Genomic DNA, 24,316 nt, shown 5'->3' with positions numbered 1-24,316 from the left:
AAATTACGCTTACGGTATTTTCAATTACGATTTTAATGGCAATTACGCTACTGTAATTTCGCATCGTAATCGCAAATTTCGCATGCGTAATTTTAGTAATGCAAAATTTCGAAAATTTCAGCTCAACTCTAGTAATCTGTCGAAGAAACCGTGAATGCCGTACAGTCTGTTGCCTCCCGGGTGCTCGGGTTCGGCATGTAGCGGAAAGAATTGACAGATTATTGGGTGGGGCTGGGGAAGACCCAGCTGTCATGGTACACATTGGCACCAATTACAAAGTTAGTGGGAGATGGAAGGTCCTCAAAAATGACTTTCAGGTACTTGGAGATAAACTTAAAGCAAGGACCTCCAAGGTGGTGTTCTCTGAAATACTGCCAGTGCCACGCGCTACATCTGAGAGACAGATGGAGCTTAGGTAGTTAAATAAGTGGCTGAGAAATTGGTGTAGGAAGGAAGGGTTTGGGTTCCTGGAGAACTGGGCAGACTTTGCAGTCGGCTACAGGTTCTACAGCAGGGATGGGCTGCACCTTAATGGGGAGGGTGCAGCTGCATTGGGGGAGAAGATGGCTAAACGGTTGGAGGAGATTTTAAACTAGGATCTGGGGGGAGGCGGGAGGATAAAGTCTCAATATGTAGACAAGATAAGGTAAAAAGACAGTGGGAGCCTAACATTATGCGGGGTGGAGAGGGGGGTGGGGACAGTGTAAAGATTAAGGAGGTTGGTAAAACTTCAAGTAGCCCATTTCGTGTAAACAAAATTGGTAAATGTGGTGGTAAAAATATAAAGTGCATGGTAACCAATGCTCGGAGCCTTGCAAATAAAATAGACGAACTAGAGTTCATTCTGAATGACAAAGGCTATGACATTGTGGGAATAACCGAGACATGGATGGATGAAAGCCATGACTGGATAGCTAATTTAAAAGGATACAATGTGTTTAGGAGGGATAGAACAGGGAAAAAAGGTGGAGGGGTTTGTCTCTTTGTTAAGAATTCTTTTACAGCTGTCCTCAACGATGAGATGGAGGAAGATTGCGAAGATGTGGAGTCCGTTTGGGTAAATATTCATGGTGGAAATAAAAGTTGCCAATTGCTTATTGGGGTATGCTACAGACCACCTCTTATTAATGAAGCTGCAGAACTGCGATTACTACAGCAGATTGAAAAAGCTGCAAGTAAAAATGAGGTCATAATTATGGGCGACTTCAACTTTCCAGACATTGACTGGGGTATTGAGGCTACCCATTCTGGTAAAAGCAGCAGATTTCTGGCAGCACTACAGGACAATTACTTGACTCAAATGGTAACGGAACCAACTAGGGGGAATGCGTTACTGGATCTGATCATTTCTAATAGACCAGATAATGTAGCAAATGTGCAGGTTCAAGAACATTTGGGAAATAGTGATCACAACATGATAACGTTTGATCTGGTGACTGATAGGCCACGGGGCAGCGGGACCACTAAAACTATGAATTTTAGAAAAGCAAAGTTCAATCAAATTAGGCAGGCACTAAGTTTGGTGAACTGGGATAATGTACTACAAGGGGACGACACTGAAGGGAAATGGCAAGCTTTTAAACGTATTCTCAATCAATATTGTAGTATGTATATCCCATATGGAAACAAAATGTCTAGGAATAAAAAAAGGCCTCTATGGATGAATAGAAAGGTTAGGGATAAAATGAAGAGGAAAAAGAATGCCTATAAGGTCCTAAAACAGGAGGGGACTGAGGCTGCACTAAGCAATTATAAGGAGTGCAATAAAAATTGTAAAAAAGAAATTAGGCTGGCAAAGATCGAAGCTGAAAATCAAATCGCTAGGGATATCAAATCTAACCCAAAAAAGTTTTAAAAGTACATCAACTCTAAAAAAAGAAAGGTTGACTGTATAGGAATCCTAAAGGATGAGGGTGGGAACTCAATGGTGGATGACCAAGGTAAGTCAGAGTTATTAAATGCTTTCTTTGCTTCTGTCTTCACAAAGGAAACAGCACTGTTGCAAATTACAGAGGCAGAAGAGTCTCAATCTTCTAACTGTAATATTAAATACTTAACGCAGGAAGAAGTAAAGGCAAGACTAAATAAATCAAAAATAGACAAGGCACCTGGCCCGGATGGCATGCATCCTCGGGTCCTAAGAGAATTAAGTTCAGTTATAGCTAAGCCCCTTTATCTTATCTTTTGTGACTCTCTTGCAACTAGCAGAGTCCCAGTGGATTGGCGTACAGCCCACGTTTTCCCATTATTTAAGAAGGGCAAAAAATCTGATCCAGGAAATTATAGACCTGTAAGCTTAACATCAGTTGTATGCAAACTATTTGAGGGGTTACTAAGAGATACTATACATGACTTCATAGTAGAAAATAATCTTATTTCTCAGCATCAACATGGGTTTACTAAAGACAGGTCCTGTTTGACTAACATGCTCAGCTTTTATGAGGTAGTGAATGCTAATATGGATATTGGGAATGCTGTAGATGTGATATACTTGGACTTTGCAAAGGCCTTCGACACTGTTCCCCACAGAAGTCTGGTGCAAAAGTTGAGGATGCAAGGACTGGGGAAGAGTTTGTGTGCATGGATAGGGAACTGGCTAATGGACAGAAAACAAAGAGTTGTGGTCAATGGATCGTACTCAAAATGGGAGACTGTTAGCAGTGGGGTCCCACAGGGGTCTGTACTGGGTCCAGTGCTCTTCAATTTATTTATTAATGACCTAGTAGATGCAGTAGTGAGCAATGTTGCTATTTTTGCAGATGATACAAAATTGTGCAGAATCATCAACTCTCAGGAAGATAGTGTCATATTGCAACAGGATCTGGATAGGATGGCTATATGGGCACATACATGGCAGATGAAATTCAATGTTGACAAATGTAAAGTCATGCATTTTGGTCGTACCAATGGTCTAGCACCATACAAAATAAATGGGATACAGTTGGGAACATCAAACTTGGAGAAGGACTTAGGAGTACTCATCGACAACAAGTTAAATAATCGTACTCAATGCCAAGCCGCTGCAGCTAAAGCGAACAAAATTTTGGGATGCATTAAAAGGAAAATAAAAACTCGAGATGCTAGCATAATATTGCCCCTGTTTAACTCTCTAGTAAGGCCACATCTGGAATATGGAATTCAGTTCTGGGCACCACAATACAAAAAAGATATTGCAGTTTTAGAGCAGGTGCAGAGACGAGCTACAAAATTGATACGTGGGATGGAAGGTCTCGCTTACCAAGAAAGGTTAGATAAACTGGGTTTATTTAGTCTAGAGAAAAGGCGCCTTAGAGGAGATCTAATTAACATGTATAAATACATTAGAGGGCAATATAATAGCTTGGCGGATGAGCTTTTTGTCCCTAGGCCTTCTCAAAGGACTAGAGGACATGAGCTGCGCATGGAGGAAAAACGTTTTAGCCATTTATTTAGGAAAGGGTTCTTTACAGTAAGAGTGGTTAAGATGTGGAATGCATTGCCACAGGAAGTCGTTATGGCAAACTCTATACCTGCATTTAAAGGGGGCTTAGATGCTTTCCTTGCGTTGAAAGACATCCATGGCTACAATTACTAGGTTATGCCTAATGATGTTGATCCAGGGATTTTATCTGATTGCCATCTGGAGTCAGGAAGGAATTTTTCCCATTTGGGGCTAATTGGACCATGCCTTGTAAGGGTTTTTTCGCCTTCCTCTGGATCAACAGGGGTATGTGGGGGACGGGCTGGAGTTGTACTTTGTACTGGTTGAACTCGATGGACGTATGTCTTTTTTCAACCAAAATAACTATGTAACTATGTAACTATGAAAGGGGTGGTGCTCAAATTTGGAAAAAGGGTTCCTAGTCAATTAATTATGCTTAATTGTGTATGCAATACCCTCTCTCCAGAATGTAGTCTTTGCCCCCTTACCACCACCCATGAGTGGGTACTGGTTACTGTTTTGGTGCCATCCATGGAGGGGTACTAGGTGCATATAACTTGGTTCTGTGTGAGTACTGTGCCATGCGGATGTGGGAGTTGATTATGGGTGGTATAGGGTGTCCTGTGAGTTCTAGGTGCAAATATTGGGTGCCAAGTGAGTTTTGGGAGTGAGTACAGCATGCCATATGGGTATTGGCTAGTGTAGTACTGGTTGTCATGTGGGTGCTGAATGCAGATGCCTGTGTTTCACGTGGGTTCTGAGCGGGGGCAAAGGGTTTCATGTGGGTTTTAGCTATGGGTGGGTATAAAGCAGCATGTGAGTGTTGATTGCAGGTACTCGGGGCCTTGTGAGGTCTGGGTGTGTGTACTGGATGTCATGTGAGTGCGTGGTGTGGGTACTGGGTACCAAGTGGAGGCTAGATGCAGCTGAAACATGGGTGCAGGAAAAGGAGTAAAGGATACACAATCTCAAAGAAGATTTATTTGTTTCAGGTGATGATCTGGTGCAGCAGATTCTGCTGGATGAACATGGCCACACACTGCCTGCACAGCTCAGAGGTAAGTAGACTGTTCTGTATATGAAAATCAGAAAATTAACAATTGGCTCAGTTTCTCCAGAGCTTTTGCCATGAACAAAAAATAGCAAATTCAATTTTAAATGTCATTCCAGTTTACATACCGGATTCTAACTTAAATTTGAATTTTTGCAAAATGCATTGAAGTTAATGTCAACTTAAAAGATTTATAGATACCTGGGGCTTCCTCCAAGCCCCATGGACACACATCGCTCCCACGCCGCCTCCCTCAGCCTTCTCCTCCTCTGGTATCGGGTCCCGTTAGTTCAGCCATTCAGGGCCTTCGCAATAGGAAGTGCGCCCTCTACGTATCTCTCCAGCAGCTGCTGGATATATATGCAAAAAGCGCACTTCCTTTTGCGTAGACTGGCCCCGACTGACTGAACTAACAGGACCCAATACCAGAGGAGGAGGAGGCTGAGGACGGCGGCGTGGGAGCGATGTGTGTCCATGGGGCTTGGAGGAAGCCCCAGTGTCACGGAACAGCTGTGAGAAACGCAGGCGATTTGGGAAGATTTGCGCAGTTGATTTTCTGATCGCTTCCCGGTTAGATTTGCGCAGTCATTGCAGCGATCAGAATGACATTTTTTCTTTTCCTGAAGTATGTTTGCTGATCAGTGAAGACATGTTGGTTTAAATTAACTTGATCAAAAGAATGCAGTTCACACGTACCTGTCACAACTCTGAACAGGTAATTAACCTCATCACAGTTACCTGTGAAGGACAGCATACACAGGAATAGTCAGGAAAGCCACAGCAGGGGTCCTCTTCAAAAACTGCAGTGCCATAGACAGAACGGCAGCAACACAGCAGGACATTGTCATATGGACAGCCCAAAGTGAAAATATAGCCAGTCATTTTTTGGTAAGATTGTAGCAGAATGCCACTGACTATCTCTACTAAAATAACACATTTAGGCACAGTTGAAATTGCGCACGTTTTAAGAGATTGTGGGAGTTTGTAGCCCATTCCTAAGCAGAGTTTTTAATCTTGGTGCAACCACTTGGGCTAGACTCAGGATTCTTGGTTTTTGTAGGATTCCCCAAATCCACTGTGTATTAATCTGTTATCAGCGCAAATGTGGCATTTATCGGTTTTGAGTTACAGCTTTTTATAAGTATAAACCTAAATCTCTCTCCAAGGACTTGAACTGTGATTGCTTTGTCAACCAGAGGGGCGGGCTTGGTCCCACCCCAAAACTAGCTTCCATAAAACCAGGATGCATACAAGGAGGGGCAGTCCTCCCCTGTGTACCATCACCTGATCAAGCCAGCCAGCCGGAGGACCATGGGGCTGGTGGCCATTTTGCCTGAACTGAAACAAAGGAACTTAACGAGTTTTCCCAGAAAGGACATATTTTCACGAACTTAAGTATTTTCTCCCTTTTTATTTTCATACTGGTTACTATTGTTGATAGCTAGACAAAATAGCTTGTGTTTACCCGTTTTTATTTGCAGGTCTAGAATCAGCCAGTCAATGGGTTCCTCTGTCCCATTCAAACAGAGGTGGTGGCAGTTATACCCTGAAATAGTGTGTAATTTGTATTACCGTAACTCACAAGCTCCCTTCTAGTCCGTCCGCTGCCAAAATCCCAGCAGTTTCTGCGTACCGATTACGACCAGAGATTGCATGGTTTGTGTGCTGAAACCGATTGGAAGGCATTGTGCGGTCCGGCCACCAGGGGGCTTGTGACACCCAGGTATGTTTTTTGTTATGTAAACTGGACCAGAGGTTTAACCTCCCTGGTGGTAAGCCCGACCTGAGCTCGGTTTAGGAAAAATGAGTTGCAAGCGGTAAGCCCGAGCCCAGGTCGGGGTAACTAATTCCCTGCTTTTAATGCACTTTTGGAGTCCCGCGCGCGGTCGTCGCTGCGCTGCGGGACTCCAGCCTTTCCCCTCGGCTACCTGCTATCTTCTCTGGCCGCCGGGATCCCCATAGCCCCGCTCATCTTTCCTGATGACCTGAAGAGTCCTCATGCTGTTTGTATAATTTTTGATACAAAAAGCGCCACCTACCGACCTGTATGCAGAAAGCAGCCCACAAAACATACTACACACACACACACACACACACACACACACACACACACACACACACACACACACACACACACACACACACACACACACACACACACACACACACACACACACACACACACACACACACACACACACACACACACACACACACACACACACACACACACACACACACTGTGTATATATGTATATATATATATATATATATATATATATATATATATATATATATATATATATATATATATATATATATATATATATATATATATATATATATATATATATATATACTAGCTGATTGCCCGGCATTGCCCGGGTATGTATTTGGCTGGTGTTGGCTCCGCCCACTTTTCCTAACCCTAACACACAATTACTCAATGACCTAGTTTGTGAGCTTTGTGGTCTTTGGCATCAATAATTTGCATTGAAATGAAACAAATCTGATTGGCTGTGGCTCCACCCTCTTTTCTGAATTTGAACCCCAGTCACCCAATGACCAACTGTAACAGGTTTTAAGCTTGTGTCCTTAACAGTGCAAGAATGGCAGCAATTGAATATTTCCCCTTGAAAAGCAATACATTAATTTGGATTGGCTTTTGTAGGCTCCACCCTCTTTTATGAATATTAATCCCAGTCACCTGTGACCAACTGTGCAAAGGTTGAGAACCCTAACGTTAACAGTGTAAGAATGGCTGCAGTTTATATTTTCCCAGTGAAATTTGTATTTGTCTTTTTCTAACAGTAACAGACAATTACTTAATTACTAAATGACCAAGTTTGTGAGCTTTGCAGTCTTTGGCATCAATAATTTGCATTGAAATGAAACAAATCTGATGGGCTGTTTGTGTCTCCACCCCTTTTCTGAATTTGAACCCCAGTCACCCAATAAATAACTGTACCCAGTTTGGGGCTTGAACCATTAACAGTGCAAGAATGGCAGTAATTAAATATTCCCCTTGAAAATCAATAGATGAATTTTGATTGGCTTTTGTAGGCTCCATCCACTTTTATGAATAATAGCTGGTCGCCCAGCGTTGCCCGGGTATGTATTTGGCTGGTGTTAGCTCCGGCCACTTTTTCTAACCCTAACACACAAATACTCAATGATCAAGTTTGTGAGCTTTGGGGTCTTTGTCATCAATATTCCCATAGAAATTAAACAAATCAGATTGGCGTCACCCAGTGACCATCTGGGCAAAGTTTGAGAACCCTTGCCATTAACAGTGTAAGAATGGCTGCAGTTTAAATTTTCCTATTGAAATGTATTTTTGGCTCCGCCCTCTTTTTGTAATCTTGACACACAGTCACTCAATGACCAAGTTTATGAGCTCTGGTGTCCTTGGCATCAATAATTTGTAATTTACCAGTCAGATTAAACAAATCTGATTGGCTGTTTGGAGCTCCACCCCTTTTCTGAATGTAAACCCCTGTGATCCAATGACCAACTGTACCAGGTTTGAGGCTTGTGCCATTAACAGTGCAAGAATAGCAGCAATTTAAATATTCCCATTGAAAATCAACAGGTGAATTTTGATTTTATTTTTAGGCTCCACCCACTTTTCTGAATATTAATCCCAGTCACCCAGTGACCAAGTTTTAAGCTTTCGGGTTTCTGCCATCAAAATTGTGTGAATGGAAGCAGTTTATCCAGTAAAGTAATCTGATTGGCTGTTTGTGGCTTCACCCCTTTAGTGGATTTGAACCCCAGCCACTTCATGACCGACTGTAGCTGTTTTGAGGCTTCCGCCATTATTAGTGTAAGAGTGGCAGCAGTTTCAATATTTCCCTTGAAAATTAATAGGTGAATTTTGATTGGCTGTTGTAGTTTTCACCCACTTTCCTGAATATTAATCCCAGTCATCCACTGACCAACTGTGTCACGTTTGAGAACCCTGCCAATAACAGAATGGCTGAAATCAATCTAACAAATCGGATTGGCTGTTTGTGGCTCCACCCCCTTTAGTGAATTTGGACCCCAGTCACCTATCAAGCAAGAGGCCTCTGCCATTAACAGTGTAAGAATGGTAGCAATGTAAATATTCCCCTTGAAAATCAATAGGTGAAATTTGATTGGCTGTTGTTGGCTCCACCCACATTTCTGAATATTAATCCCAGTCACCCAGTGGCCCACTGTGTCAAGTTTGGGAACCCTGCCATTAACAGTGTAAGAATGGCTGCAGTTTATATTTTCCCCTGTAAAAAATGGATGTTGGCTCCACCGACTTTTTCTAACCTTGACATACAGTCACTCAATGACCAAGTTTATGAGCTTTGGGCTTTTGGTATCAATAATTTGTATATTCCCATTGAAATTAAAAAAAATCTGATTGACTGTTTGTGGCTCCGCCCCCTTTTTGAATTTGAACCCCAGTCACCCAGTGACTAACAGTACCAGGTTTGAAGCATCTGCTATGAGCAGTGTAAGAATAGCAGCAATGTAAATATTCCCTTTGAAAATCAACAGGTGAATTTTAATTGGCTGTTGTAGGCTCCACCCACTTTCTTGAATATTATTATTATTATTATTTAGTATTTATATAGCGCCGACATCTTACGCAGCGCTGTACAGTATATATATATTGTCTTGTTACTAACTGTCCCTCCAAGGAGCTCACAATCTAATCCCTACTATTATCATATGTCTATGTTTTGTATTATGTAGTGTAAGTACTGTAGTCTAGGGCCAATTTAAGGGTGAGCCAATTAACTTATCTGTATGTTTTTGGGATGTGGGAGGAAACCGGAGTACCCGGAGGAAACCCACGCAGACACGGGGAGAACATACAAACTCCTTGCAGATGGTGCATTCACCCAGTGACCAACTGTGCAAAGTTTGAGAACCCTGCCAGTAACAGTGTAAGAATGGCTGCAGTTTATATTTTCCTAGTGAACTTTATTTTTGGCTCACAGTCACTCAATGACCAAGTTTGTGAGCTTTCAGGTTCCTGGCATCAAAAATGTGTGAATGGAAGCTGTTTATCCACCAAGAAAGTCTGATTGGCTGTTTGTGGCCTCGCCCCTTTAGTGAATTTGGACCCCAGTCGCCCAATGACCGACTGTAGCAAGTTTGAAGCCTCTGCCATTAACAGTGTAAGAATGGCAGCAGTTTTAATATTCCCCTTGAAAATCAATAGGTGACTTTTGATTGGCTGTTGTAGGCTCCACCCACTTTCCTGAATATTAATCTTATTCACCCAGTGACCAAGTTTGCCAAGTTTGAAAACCCTGCGATTAACAGTGTAAGAATGGCTGCAGTTTACATTTTTCCATTTAAAATGAATGGCTGAAATTTCATTGGCTGTTTTATGCTCCGCCCACTTTTCCTGGATTTGTAACCTCGGTCACCAAGTGACCAACTGTGCAAAGTGTGGGGACTCTGGCTCAATTACTGTGAGAATGGCAGCCTTTTCCATTTTTTCTATCACTTTAATGGGTGGAATCCAGAACATATCATCCCAGGTAGTAAGGGATCTGTATACCAAGTTTCGTTCAAATCGGTCAAGCCGTTTTCGAGTGATCGCGGCACATACATACATACACACACACACACACACATACATCCGATTTTATATATATAGATTATATTATTTTACATTTAAAATTAGCAGTTTCCCTCCCACACCAAAAATTACCCGCATACATTATTTATTAAAAAAAAAAAAATACAATAAAAACAAAAAAAAAAACAAATAGTTACCCAAGGGTCTGAACTTTTTAAATATGCATGTCATGTTATTATATTATTTAAAATTATAATCTTATAAATAGTGATGGACGCAAATTGAAAAGATGCACCTTTTATTTCTAAATAAAATATCCGCACCATAAATTGTGATAGGGACATCATATAAACGGTGTAATAACCGGGACAGATGGGCAAATAAAATACATGAGTTTTAATTACAGTAGCGTATATTAATTTCAAACTATAATGGCCAAAAACTGAGAAATAATGAATTTTTTTCATTTCTTTCTTAAGCTTCCTGTTAAAATAGATTTAGAAAAAAATAATTCTTAGCAAAATGTACTACCCAAAGAAAGCCTAATTAGTGGCGGAAAAAACAAGATATAGATCAATTAATTGTGACTAGCCAAACCGCGGCGTAGCATACGCCGCATAAGGGGGTAGAGGGCAGGAAGGGGGTATTGGGCACAGCGGCGGGGAGGGGGGTCGGACCCCCCGCAACTGGGTCCCCCATGCGTGCTCCCCCTCCAGTTTAAGCTCAGCAGGAACCCCCCCCCACCTGGGTCCCCATGTGCACTCCCCCTCCAGCTTAAGCTCAGCAGGAACCCCCCCTCCTCCCTCACCTGGGTCCCCCATGTGCGCTCCCCCTCCTGCTTAAGCTCAGCAGGAACCCCCCCTCCCTCACCTGGGTCCCCCATGTGCGCTCCCCCTCCTGCTTAAGCTCAGCAGAAACCCCCCCTCCCTCACCTGGGTCCCCCATGTGCACTCCCCCTCCTGCTTAAGCTCAGCAGGAACCCCTCCTCCCTCACCTGGGTCCCCCATGTGCGCTTCCCCTCCTGCTTAAGCACAGTAGCAGCCGCCACTATTAGTAAGAGGCAGCAGGCGGGGATGCCTCACCTCTTCTGTGTTCCAGCGTGCGTTCCACTGTTGTCACTTCCTGCAATGCCACCCACTGTATTGGTGTAATTTGCCTTTTTAAAACAGAAGGAAATCTGCAATAATTCTGCTATAAGTGAACATTAGTGGTTACCCACAATGCACTACTACTAAACATGCCAATGATTCCTTTTCATCCTTAGTAACCCAAGCAAGCATCCAGAACCACTGGTGTATAGCAAGTCTATAGCTTTAAATTTTACATAGCCATATCAAACCCACATGTAGACAGCCTGTTTCAGACTTTTAGTCCTCATCTGTACATGGCAAGGATTGATACGGCTGTATGAGATAGGGCTTGGACCAGTACAACAGAGTAACCAAGCAGCTCAGGGTGACCCAAACCACTCGGAATGTATAGGGGGATAAAAGGGACCAAAAAGACCTTCTACTAAAAAAAAAATCAAAGCTTGGTGTAATTTTCCTTCTTAAAACAGAAGAAAATCTGCAATAATTCAGCTATAAGTGAACATTTGTGGTTATCCACAATGCAACGCTACTAAATATGCAAATTATTCCTTTACACCCTTGGTTAGTCAAGCAAGCCTATGGGCCTGATTCACAAAGTGGTGCAAACTGTTTAGCACGGGTGTGCTAAACAGCACGTGAAGTACCGTTCGCATACTTTTGCGTGCGCAAAAGTCCACAATCGTGCGAATCGAGGCAAATTGCGCACGCAAAAGACCGCGATCGCACAAATCGCAGGACTTTGCGCGCGCAAAAGTCCACAAACAGCACACCCATGCTAAACAATTTGCACTGCTTTGTGAATCAGACCCTATAGCTTTAAATTTTACACAGCCATATCAAACCCACATGTGACAGCCTATTTCAGGCTCTTGGTCCTCATCAGTACATGGCAGGGATTGATATGGCTGTATGAGATAGGGCTTGGACCAGTACAACAGAGTAACCAAGCAGCTCAGGGCGACCAAAACTACTAAGAATGTATATAGGAGGATAAAAGGGACCAAAAAGCCCTCCTACTAAAAAAAAAGCAAAGCTTGGTGTAATTTTCCTTCTTAAAACAGAAGTAAATCTGCAATAATTCAGCTATAAGTGAACATTTGTGGTTACCCACAATGCACTGCTACTAAATATGCAAATTATTCCTTTTCACCCTTGGTAAGTCAAGCAAGCCTATGGGCCTGATTCACAAAGCGGTGCAAACTGTTTAGCACGGGTGTGCTAAACAGCACGTGAAGTGCCGTTTGCGGACTTTTGCGCGCGCAAAGTGCCGCGAATATTGGCATTTTGCACGCGCAAAAGACCTCAATCGCACAAATCGCAGCACTTTACGCGCACAAAAGTCCACGTACGGCACTTCACGTGCTAAATAGTTTGCACTGCTTTGTGAATCAGGCCCTATAGCTTTAAATTTTACACAGTCATATCAAACCCACATGTGACAGCCTATTTCAGACTTTTGATCATCATCAGTACATTGCAGAGATTGATATGGGTGTATGAGATAGAGCTTGGACCAGTACAACAGAGTAACCAAGCAGCTCAAGGTGACCCAAACTACTAAGAATGTATAGGGGGATAAAAGGGACCAAAAAGCCCTCCTACTAAAAAAAGAAAAGCTTGGTGTAATTTTCCTTCCTAAAACAGAAACAAATCTGCAATAATTCAGCTATAAGTGAACATTTGTGGTTACCCACAATGCACTGCTACTGAATATGCAAATTATCCCTCTTTGCCCTTGGTTTGATATGACACTACTTCTTCTTCTTGCTTGGACCAGCCCCTTCTTCTTGCTTGGACCGGCCCTGGGGGCAGGGCGTTACTTCTTCTTCTTGTTTGAAGGTTGAGGCACTTACTCTATTATATATATAGATAAGTAGCAATAAAGTTGTTGGCGAATGAATGGGAGGTGAACGTTGCTCGGATGCATGAGGTTTCCGACACTGCGGTGCTGAACCGGTTAAAGAACTGCAAATGGGACTTCTTATGCTTTTGTGTTAACAATGGCTTTCTTCTTGCCACTCTTCCATAAGAGCCAACTTTGTGCAGTGCATGACTAATAGTTGTCCTATGGACAGATTCCCCCACCTGAGCTGTAGATCTCTGCAGCTCATCCAGAGTCACCATGGGCCTCTTGATTGCATTTCTGATCAGTGCTCTCCTTGTTTGGCCTGTGAGTTTAGGTGGACGGCCTTGTCTTGGTAGGTTTACAGTTGTGCCATACTCCTTCCATTTCTGAATGATCGCTTGAACAGTGCTGCGTAGGATGTTCAAGCCAAATCAGGACCCCCCTCCTGATAACCTCCCCAGTGCATTGTTTACATCTACTCTCCCCTGTAATCACTAACTGATCTCCCATCGGTCACCCCCCTGTGTCTGCCACCCATCAGATCAGGACTTAATCTGCCCCGTGCGGGCACCTAATCAACCCCCTCACCCTCAGACACCCCCCCCCCCCTCCCCCCCCAATCACCTTCCCAGTGCATTGGATTTGATTGTGCTGTCATTATATTTGATTGTGCTGACATTGTATTTGATTGTGCTGTAATTGTATTTGATTGTGCTGTAATTGTATTTGATTGTCCCCTGATTGGCTTTGATTGACCCGTGATCGGCCTTGATTGACCCGTGATTGGTTTTGATTGTCCCGTGATTTGAGTCCCCTGTGATTGGCCTGCGATTGCCCTTTGATTACCGTGTGATTGGCTTTGATTTCTCCTGATTGGCTTTGACTGTCCCGTGATTGTTTCTGATTGCCTCTGATTCCCCACTCGCCACCACCCCTAAACCCCCCACACCACCCCAGATCAGATCACCCCCCTCCCCCCTGTCACTATCCTGGTGATCTAAAAACAGTGATCAGTGAAAACTGTCACTTTTTTTGTATCACTAGTGTTAGCAGTTAAGCCAGTTAGCTAGGCCGCCTTGTTAGTGTCAGTTAGTGCTCAGCCCACTGCACCACAGTCACTAATTAGCGTCATCACTGTCGCTAATCAGAATTGGTACTATATAGTATCTGTAAGTGATCATTACTGATCGCAGTCAGATCTATATTAGGGTCACTAGGATCCACAAAAGAACGCAGGGTTTGCCTTTTCAGGCCTGATCGTTCGCCTGCACTTGCGTTCAGCCCGCCCAACCGCAGTGACAGAATTTTTTTTTCTGATCACTGCAAAAAACACTGTACACTAGCTGTAGCACTGTAAACATCAGTTTTGATTTTTTTAATCAAAACTCAGTGACCACAGCTTTCTACCTCTCAAATACTCCCTTTCGCTAGGTAGGTGCTCTTTTTCCTGGGTAGTCTCAGAGGAATACCCCCTAAATTTAGCAGTCCACCATGTCAAGAAAGGGGTATGCCGATGATGAGGTGTTCAGGTACATGACCCAGTTGGATGAGGACGATTGGGACGAACCATTCGACAAATCATCTGGGTCAGAGTTTGAACCTGAATTGAGCAGTGGCTCACTGACCGATAGCGATGACGAGGTTGAGGTCCCGGCTAGAGCCAAGCATACCACACCCGATGTCGTTGGACCGCAGGTGGCGCAAGATCAGCCTCAAGGGCAGCAGAGTGGTGCTAGTGCTGGTCTGATTTTTCATGGTGAGGCAGGCACCAGCAGCACAGCATCTCCTGGACCTAGCACCAGTGCTTCCTTATACCCTGGTGAAGTGGCGAGCTCCAGCATGGAAGTTGAAACTGGTGCGGTGGCACGTGCAGTAACACCCCGGTCGTTTTTTATCTGTTCATCACCCAGGATCTCTTAGACTTAGTTGTGGCAGAGACCAACCGTAAAGCCACACAATATTTAACCGCCAATCCAAATGTCTTTCTTGCCCAGCCATTTCGGTGGAAACCAGTCCAAGTTTCCGAACTTAAAATTTTTTTGGGCCTTCTCCTACACATTTGAATAATCAAACAGAATGTGTTGCGGTCTTATTGGTCTACGGACCCAGCATGTCATGTCATGTTCCCCTGTACTCTGCTGCCATGTCCAGGACACGATTTGAGAACATCCTGCGCTTCCTGCACTTCAATGATGACGAAACCTGTCATCAAAGTGACCACCCTGCTTATGACCGGCTCCACAAAATTTGGCCCCTCATAGACCACCTGTCATCCAAATTTGCAGATGCTCATACCCCTGAACAGCAAATCTGCGTAGACGAGTCTCTCATACGTTTTACCGTGCACCTTGGCATCAAACAGTACATCCCAAGCAAGCGCGCCCGGTATGGGGTGAAACTGTATAAGCTCTGTGAAAGGGCCACAGGCTATACATCTTATTTTAGGGTCTATGAGGGAAAAGACTCAAAATTGGAGCCGGTCGGATGCCCTGACTACCTGGGGAGCAGTGGAAAGATTGTGTGGGACTTGGCGTCACCCTTGTTCCAGAAGGGGTACCATCTTTATGTGGACAATTACTACTCAAGCGTGGCCCTCTATCAGCACTTAAAGTTAGAAGGAATCCGATGCTGTGGCACCGTGCGGCCTAGTCGCCGGGGCTTCCCCCAACGGCTCATTACCACCAGACTTCAACGGGGGCAGAGGGCCGCCTTGAGTGCTGTTGACCTGCTCGTGGTGAAATGGAAGGACAAGAGGGACGTTTACTTTCTGTCCAAATTGAACTCAGGTCACTGAAAAACCCCTTGTTGTCCACAACTATAATACTAACATGGGAGGGGTGGACTTCAATGACCAGAGGTTAGCGCCCTATTTACTTTCCCGTAAAACAAGACACTGGTATAAAAAAGTGTCTTTTTATCTAATTCAATTGGCAGTTTACAACAGCTTTGTTCTCTACAGTAAGGCTGGGGGAACTGGATCGTTTCTTCAGTTTCAGATACAGATCATCATGGAACTCCTGTGTCCAGGAGTAGTGTTGGGCCGAACAGTTCGCCTGGCGAACCTCTCTGGGCCTCTTACTACTTCCGGGTCGCAATGACCCGGAGTAGTACGCCTGCGCTGCCCGGCGGAGCGCGTCCTAGATCGCGCTCCTGTTGCCGGGCACTCTCTGCGCATGAGCGTGACGTCACTCATGAGTAGTAAGAGGCCCATGGATTTAGAGATGTTCGCCGGCGAACGGTTCGGGAACCGTTCGCCACATCTCTATCCAGGAGGTGTCCGGGCCCAACCCCAAGATGCAACTAGCTGGCTGCATGTAAGGTATTACGCCTATCCGATTCCGTGTGCCCCAGGTCAACGCATCCTAAGAATACGTTGTCGTGTCTGCAGCAGGGCTGGAACAAGGCGTGACACCACTGTTTATTGTCCCACCTGTCCTGACCAGCCTGGCCTATGCCTAGGGGAGTGTTTTGAGAGGTACTACGAGCAGGTACACTATTAGAGAGTAGGGAACTCCAGACACAGCGGTAGGCACACAAGGGTCTCTCAGTGCTATTTCACACTGCTGCGATGCGTTAGGGCAAAATGCCTAGCAAAAGTCACACTTTGTGGTCCCCCCCTACGCCAGAAGTGCTTGACTTAACGCTAGTGCATGCCTACGTTACTGCGTGGCTTCTGCGGCAATTTCGGTCGGCCCGGAAGTCATGTTAGTCTATGGCGACGCAGTTCATTACTAGGCCGAATGCTACTCTTGTGGTATTCCTTGAAAGTTTGTTTTGGATGATACGGTGCGGCGGGCTCGACCCACCGGATATGTCAATATGCAGTGTGAAACCAAGCATCTCGTTTCGAGAGACCCTAATACACAGGGCTGCCAGAAACCTCTCCTTTCACTTGGGACAAAATGCGTAATGTACTTCACCACAACTCTGTGCGATTTGCACTTTGCACATTGTCCCATGGGGAGGAGAGGTTTGTCCTCAGAAGGTAAGTAAAAAACAAAACAAAAAAAAACCAGGTATGCAAAAAAGTTAATGTTTGGTTCGCAACGTTAAGGTTTTGTTTAAAAAAGTTCAAAGTTTATTAATGTTAATGAAGTAATTGCTTTGCTGCTTGCTTGTTTTTTTGTTTTTTTTTCTCTTTTTCCATCCATTAACCTTCCAGGTGGACTGAACGAACGACTAACCAGCTGCAGCACTGATGGTGCATCCTGACAGAACATTGCGCGTCTGTCAGGTTACACAAAAATGGTGCATGCAGCGCTGCAGGACGAGATTTCTCCTCCGCAGTAAAAAAGATATATTTGCAGAGGCTGAGGAGCGGTGTTGGGGTTCATATGCTTTGGCAAACACTTTGTATCAAAAAAGAACTCAAGCAATGATTTCTCCATTCACATCGATCAATGTGGATGAATAAATCAGGTTTGCCAGGGCATACGAGCTGGTGGGTTTGGATTTTTGGGGCGGAAGCTCTTATGTCCAGGCGGTCACCTTCCCCTCCTTTTTGTTTTGTTTTTTTTCTTCTCTCTTTTTTCTATCCAGACCGACCGACCAACCAGCTGCAGCACTGATGGTGCATCCCGACAGAGGCATTGTGCGTCTGTCAGATTACTCACAAGTCGGTGCATACAGCGCTGCAGGACAAGATTTCTCCTCCGCAGTAAAAAAGATACTTTGCCGAGGAGCGGTGTTGGGGTTCATGTGCTTTGGCAAGCACTTTGTATCAAAAAAGAACTCTGGCAATGATTTTTTCATCCACATCGATCGGTGTGAATGGATAAATCGGGTTTGCCAGGGCATACAAGCTGAGTGGGTTTGGACGTTTTTGGGCGGCAGCTCCTATGTCCTGGCAGACGCCTTCCCCTCTTTTTTTTCACATTTTTTTGCAGATATTTTTTCATCCACATTGATTGATTGATTGTTTGACGTTCATTATTCCTTTCAGCCCAGAGTGCATTACCCTTATGCCCAATATAAGGAGTATAGCAGAAACGCCTAATACTGGCCATACATGTAATGATTGCAGAGACCCTAAATGCCAGGACAGACCCCACGAATGATGCCATTTTGGAAAGAGGACACCCCAAAGTATTCCGTTAGGTGCATGGTGAGTTCATAGAATATTTTATTTTTTTGTCACAAGTTAGCAGAAATTGTTTTTTTTTTCTTTCACAAAATGTCATTTTCCGCTAACTTGTGACGAAAAATAAAATTTTTTGATGAACTCACCATGGCCCTCATGGAATACCTTAGCGTGTATTCTTTCCAAAATGGGGTCATTTGTGGGGTTTGTTAACTGTCCTGGCAAGTGGGGGGGGGTGCTAAATTGTAAGCACCCCTGTAAAGCCTGAAGGTACTCATCGGACTTTGGGCCCCTTAGCGCAGTTAGGGTGCAAAAAAGTGCCACACATGCGGTATTGCCGTACTCAGTAGAAGTAGTATAATGTGTTTTGTGGTGTATTTTTACATATACCCATGCTGGGTGGGAGAAATGTCTCTGTAAATGAAAATTTTTTGATATTTGTACACATACCCATGCTGGGTGGGAGAAATCTCTCTGTAAATGGACAATTGTGTGTAAAAAAAATTCAAAAGATTGTCATTTACAGAGATATTTTTCGTCCAACCCTCCAGGACAGTGACATTGAGATTTGGGCTCCGCCCCCCAGAAACAGGAAACACCCAGCGTGAGCTCTATAAATCTGTTCCCAGGTATCCACACCTCAGTTGTGTGTTTCCTTCCCTGGGAACATGAGCTCTGTAAAGGGAGCTAGCTGGTCAGCAGCCTGGGAGTGCTGAGGCTGGTAATAGTTCCCTGAGGGAGCCTGCTTCACTACCCTGGAGGGTTGGAACATTGTTGCAGCAGAAAGCTCCTTACCTGCTTAAACAGGTTTTTCCCCTCTAGCAGCCACCTGAGCGGCTGTGCGTGCTAGAGGGAGGACAACGCGGAGCAGCCCTGACGGAGGTCCTGGACGCAGCGGTGGGGGAATATCGGCTCTGCACGGAGGAAGGATGGCTTTGCCCCCAGTCTAGCGGTACTTACGCCGATGAGTGACTTCACTTCCGCATTTTTGCGCGGCTGCAAAACAGCGTTGTGTGCGTTCCTTGTGGCACTTAGCGTTTGGCCTTTGCCGAGGATGGACGCACGAAAACTTAAGGATCAGGTAAGCCGGCGGAGATCTTGTGGGGAGCCGCGTTTTGATCACGGTCTGACTGGTCGCCGCACTGGTCTGAGGTTTGATTATGCTGCTTAGATGTATTTAGTCAGCATATTAATGACAGTGGCTAGATCAAGGATATTTGCTGAAGCTGTCTTTTTGTGGTGGCACATTGTTGTTTAAAACCAGTTAAACATGGATAACTGCACTGATCTTAAGTTTAATTAATAGATCAGAAAAAGCATGTTAGACTACTTGGTGATTTGATTACTTAAATGGAGCAAGATGTTTGTTACCAGTTTAAGTATTGTAAAAGTCCTGATAGTTCAGAAAAGCATTTGTTCACATGTGACTGATTGGTTTTTGTGCAGCTCAATGTGTTTTGCATAAGTAATTGTTGCATAAGCTACCTGAATGAATGTTAACTACATGGTGCATTCATTGTGGGGAGTGAGCTGGTTACTGGGTCAGCTGCATATAATGTTGGATGTTTTCCTTCTAAGTTTGCAGGAGGGATTTATTGGTGCAGTATCACCAAATATATTAAGTTTTTAAAAAAAAAAAAAAAAATAAAAAAAAAAAAATTTTTTTTTTCCTCTCTCTCTCCTGCAATACATTTTAGCAGCTGTATGCATCTACATTCTGTCTAGATGAGCTACACTTCAGTTGATATGCATCCTAAATTATCTGTCTGATTGCTGTACTTAAGCTTATTTTACAGATAATTATATTCCTTTTTTTGGTAAACAGCTCACTATATACACAGAGTATATATGAATAAACATCACATCTGTTCAGGAGAGGATTTATGTGATTAATTACAGGCTTTAATGAATTATAGTAATTAATCTCATGGTATTATTCTCTTCATATGTTTTTCAGGAGACTTCGGACTTATCCGATAGCTCTAACAGGTCCAGGGGTTGCCTTGTCTGTAAGGTTGTTTTGCCAACTAGCTGGACAAAAGCATCTTGCCAAGGATGTGTTACAAAGTTAATTAATGAAGAGAATACTGCCTCCTGCAAAGAGTTTATGACTACCATGAGGCATGAAATGGTAGAGACATTTAGAGCATTCAGGGAAAATCTGCCTACAGGGTCAGCTCCTGTGGTACCTCCTGTGGCAGTTATTCCCAAGGAGAATCCTAAGCCAAGAAAAGCTCTTGTAAAAACTACAAGACATTTAATTTCTTCAGATGAAGAAGAAGAGGAAATACAGGATGTTCTTCCTGGAGGACAGGTTAACAGGGATTTATCACAGGATGATATGTCAGACCAAAGTGATACGGATGAGAAACTTATGTTTTCAAGATTCAGATTTCCGGTGGAAGAGACTGATGAATTAGTGCGGGCTATTCACACTACCTTGAATATTAATCAGACCACTCCCGCTCCTGTGTCCATACATGATAAATTATATTCTGGAATGGATCCCACACCACATTTAAATTTTCCTGTACATCCCTCAACAAAAAACCTAATTAATACGCAATGGAAATACCCAGAGAAAAAACTTTTTATTTCCAGAGGGTTTAGAAAGCGATTCCCCTTTTCAGAAGAAGATGCAAAACTATGGGAAGGTTGTCCCAAGTTAGACGCAGCGTTCAGTCTAATGAATAGGGAGAATGAACTTGCTTTTGAGGATTTGGGTTTCCTTAAAGACCCAGCAGACAAGAAAATTGATTTGTCACTTAAAAAAGCTTATACAGCAGCAGTAACTAACTTTAAGCCTGCTGCAGCCACCACCTGTGTCTCTAGGACCACTTTATTATGGATAGAGAGGGTGGAAGAATTAGTCAAAACTGATGCTCCTAAAAAGGACATTTTAGAAGCTCTGAGTGTTGTTAAGAAATCTAATAATTATGTTACTGATGCTTCAACAGAGTCACTAAGAGTTACAGCAAAGACAACAGCACTAGTTAATAATGCCCGCAGAAATCTGTGGCTCAAGACATGGGACGGTAGCCAATCGTCCAAGTCTAAGGCATGTAATCTACCCTTTACGGGGGATCTGTTATTTGGCCCTCAGCTCCAAGAAGTCTTGGAGAAGACGGGAAGCAGGAAATTATCATTTCCGAAGAAAAAGAAATTCAAGCCGAATAGGCCCTTTTTTCGCCGCAATAACCAGGCGAGAGATAAAGGGGTCCAAAAAAGGACTTGGCCAATTAATAAGGAAGGGCCTAGGAGGACTCCGCTGCATAAGCCAGCGGAGCCCCAAAGCAAGCACCAGTGACGCCAGGCTGAAAGTAGGGGGCAGGTTATCTCGCTTTTATCCAGAGTGGAGAGAGATAACCGCGAATCAATTCATTTTAGACCTAATAAAAGACGGGTACAAGATAAGATTCATAAAAAAGCCCCCGGTGAGATTTGTAAAGACTTTAATGCCGAAAGACAGAGAAGCCAGGATGGCATTACAGGAATTACTAAGAGACATGATGGACAGAAATGTCATAAAAGAGGTACCACCTCAGGAAAGAAACCGAGGGTTCTATTCTCGAATTTTTCTGATCAAAAAGCCAACCGGAAAATTCAGAATGATTCTGAACTTAAAACCACTAAACCCCTTTATTGTATACGAAAAGTTCAGAATGGAAACTGTGTATACGATGAGGAACTTACTGAATGCAGACGTGTTTATGGTGAACATAGATCTGACAGACGCTTATTGGCACATCCCAATCAGAAGGGAGTCTCAAAAGTACCTAAGATTCAGTGTACAAGGAGACGGTGGAGTGCTGCATTATCAATTCTCGTGCCTTCCTTTCGGAATATCTTCAGCACCAAGAGTGTTTACGAAAGTAATGGCAGAGGTGGTAGGAAATCTTCATCTCCAGAACATTATAATAATCCCTTATCTGGACGACCTATTAGTTCTAGCAGACAATGCGGTACTGCTTCAAAGAGATCTGAAGAGGGTGTTAGGTCAGTTAGAAACCCTGGGTTGGTTAGTAAATTACCAAAAGTCACATCTGGATCCATCCCAGGTGATCAAATTTTTGGGGTTCATAATAAATTCACCCCTTCAAAGACTGTTCTTGCCAGAGGACAAGGTGACAAAAGTGCAGTCGACAATAGTCAGCCTTCTAGAGGCAGACGCCATCTCAGTACGGCAGTGCATGAGTATAGTGGGTCTTCTAACCTCAACAGCACCAGCAGTAGATTGGGCAATGGCTCACGTAAGAGTTCTCCAGAACTGGCTACTGGAAAACTGGAACAGAAATCAGGGCGATTTAGAAAGCGTGTTATCAATACCAACCTGGGTAAAGGAATCACTGCCTTGGTGGATGGATATAAAAAATCTTCAGTTAGGAAGACTATGGCGGTCTCCTCCAACAAAGATTATAACAACAGACGCAAGTTTGATGGGTTGGGGAGCCCATGTGGACGGACTATACCTGCAAGGGTCATGGACAGACCCAGTAAGGGGAGAGTCATCCAACTTCAGAGAAATGAAGGCAGTTCATATGGCCCTATTACAAGCATCAGAGTGTCTAAAGGGGCATCATCTTCAGGTTCGTTCAGACAACATAACAGTAGTAGCCTATCTGAACAAACAAGGAGGGACAAGGTCCAGAAAACTCCTAGAAGTGTCACTGAAGATCTTAGATTGGGCAGAGCTGAATCTGCTATCGTTAACAGCAGTCCATCTGAAAGGGACATTAAATCGAATGGCCGACCTTCTAAGCAGACAAAGACTGTCAAATTCCGAGCTGAGGCTCAACCCGGAAGTATTCAGAATGATAACGGCCAGATGGGGGTGGCCCGAAATAGACCTTTTTGCCAATCAGACGAACTCTCAGTGCAGAAGGTTTTTCTCTCTAGATCCGAAGGGAGCATGTGCAATAGATGCGTTGGGCCAAGATTGGATCTTCAGCAAAGCATATGCCTTTCCACCAATCCCCTTGATTCCGCTTGTATTACAGAAGTTGAAACTGTCCAGAATGACTCTGATATTAATAGCACCAGATTGGCCAAAACGATCATGGTACCCGTTGTTACTAAAAATGCTGAAAAAAGATCCTTTACTCCTCCCTCAGGAGGAATTACTTTTAGATCAAGAGGAACACAGATGGGTACATGTTCCAAATCTGCATCTAAAAGCGTGGTTTCTGAAAGGGATGTTCTGAAGTCCAAGGGCCTGTCAGACAGAGTGATCAAGACGGTTCTGAATAGCAGAAAGAAAGTAACCAGATCGATCTATTCTAAGTATTGGAAGACTTTTTTAGACTGGAAAAAGAGAAATAAAGTTAAAGACAATAAATTACCGACAATTCTTGAGTTCCTGCAAGATGGAATTGAGAGGGGTTTGGCCTTAAGTACAATTAAGGTACAAGTAGCAGCAATTTCTGTTTTCGTTGATAAGAAATTAGCCTTAGATCCTTGGGTGATCAGATTTATGAAATCGGTAGAAAGATCAAGGCCAATAGTTAAGAAATCATGTCCTAGGTGGGACCTATCTTTAGTTCTCAATGTACTTATGGAAGAGCCATTCGAACCTCTAGAAGAAATTTCGTTAAGGAATCTTACAATTAAAACCATATTCTTAGTAGCGATTACCTCTGCAAAAAGAGTAAGCGAATTAGAGGCACTAAGCAGTGATGAACAATTCTGTTCTATATTTGAAGACCGAGTGATATTGAAGACGGTAACTGATTTTTTACCAAAAGTATCATCAGTGTCTAATAGGGGGCAAGAGATAATATTGCCTACCTTCTGCAATAAAGCAGTTCATCCAAAAGAGAAGCAGTGGCACAAGCTGGATGTAAGGAGGTGCTTACTAATATACTTAAAAAGAGTGAAGCAACTCAGGAAAACAGACAGGTTATTTGTTAATTTCACTGGAAATAAAGTGGGAGAAAAAATGACCAAAGCTTCGATAGCAAGATGGCTCAAGGTTTGTATTGAGGAAGCTTACAAATTGAGGCAGTTGGAGTCACCTAAAGAGATCACAGCACACTCTACTAGAGCTATGGCAACCTCCTCGGCCTATAGAGCTGGGGCATCGGCATCGGAGATCTGCCGGGCAGCAACATGGAGGAGTGTCAACACGTTCGTCAGACATTACCGTCTAGATCTGATGACAGCAGGAGAACAGTCCTTCGGGAGGAAAGTTCTACAGGCTGTGGTCCCGCCCTAAGGTGGGTGATTCCTTGTTTATCATCTCAATGTCACTGTCCTGGAGGG

The 24,316-nt window shown here is 43.6% G+C and overlaps 1 protein-coding gene across 7 annotated transcripts in view; it reads left to right on the top strand.

The window, feature by feature from the left end:
• The window catches only part of LOC137532296 (NACHT, LRR and PYD domains-containing protein 3-like), a 784,203-nt gene that overhangs the window by 118,402 nt on the left and 641,485 nt on the right, over positions 1-24,316 (top strand). For all 7 annotated transcript variants that reach the window (XR_011023906.1, XM_068252693.1, XM_068252702.1 and 4 more), the window contains exon 5: positions 4,414-4,479. Coding sequence is in view for 6 of the 7 variants with exons in the window: in XM_068252693.1 (XP_068108794.1) it covers positions 4,414-4,479 (66 nt within the window). In the remaining variant the exon portion in view is untranslated. The remainder of the gene's footprint in view (positions 1-4,413; positions 4,480-24,316) is intronic.

The sequence above is a fragment of the Hyperolius riggenbachi genome, chromosome 1 (assembly GCF_040937935.1).
Source record: "Hyperolius riggenbachi isolate aHypRig1 chromosome 1, aHypRig1.pri, whole genome shotgun sequence".
NCBI lineage: Eukaryota > Metazoa > Chordata > Amphibia > Anura > Hyperoliidae > Hyperolius > Hyperolius riggenbachi.
Note: the sequence above shows the minus strand (reverse complement) of the source record. Positions and strands in the feature narration are given on the sequence as shown.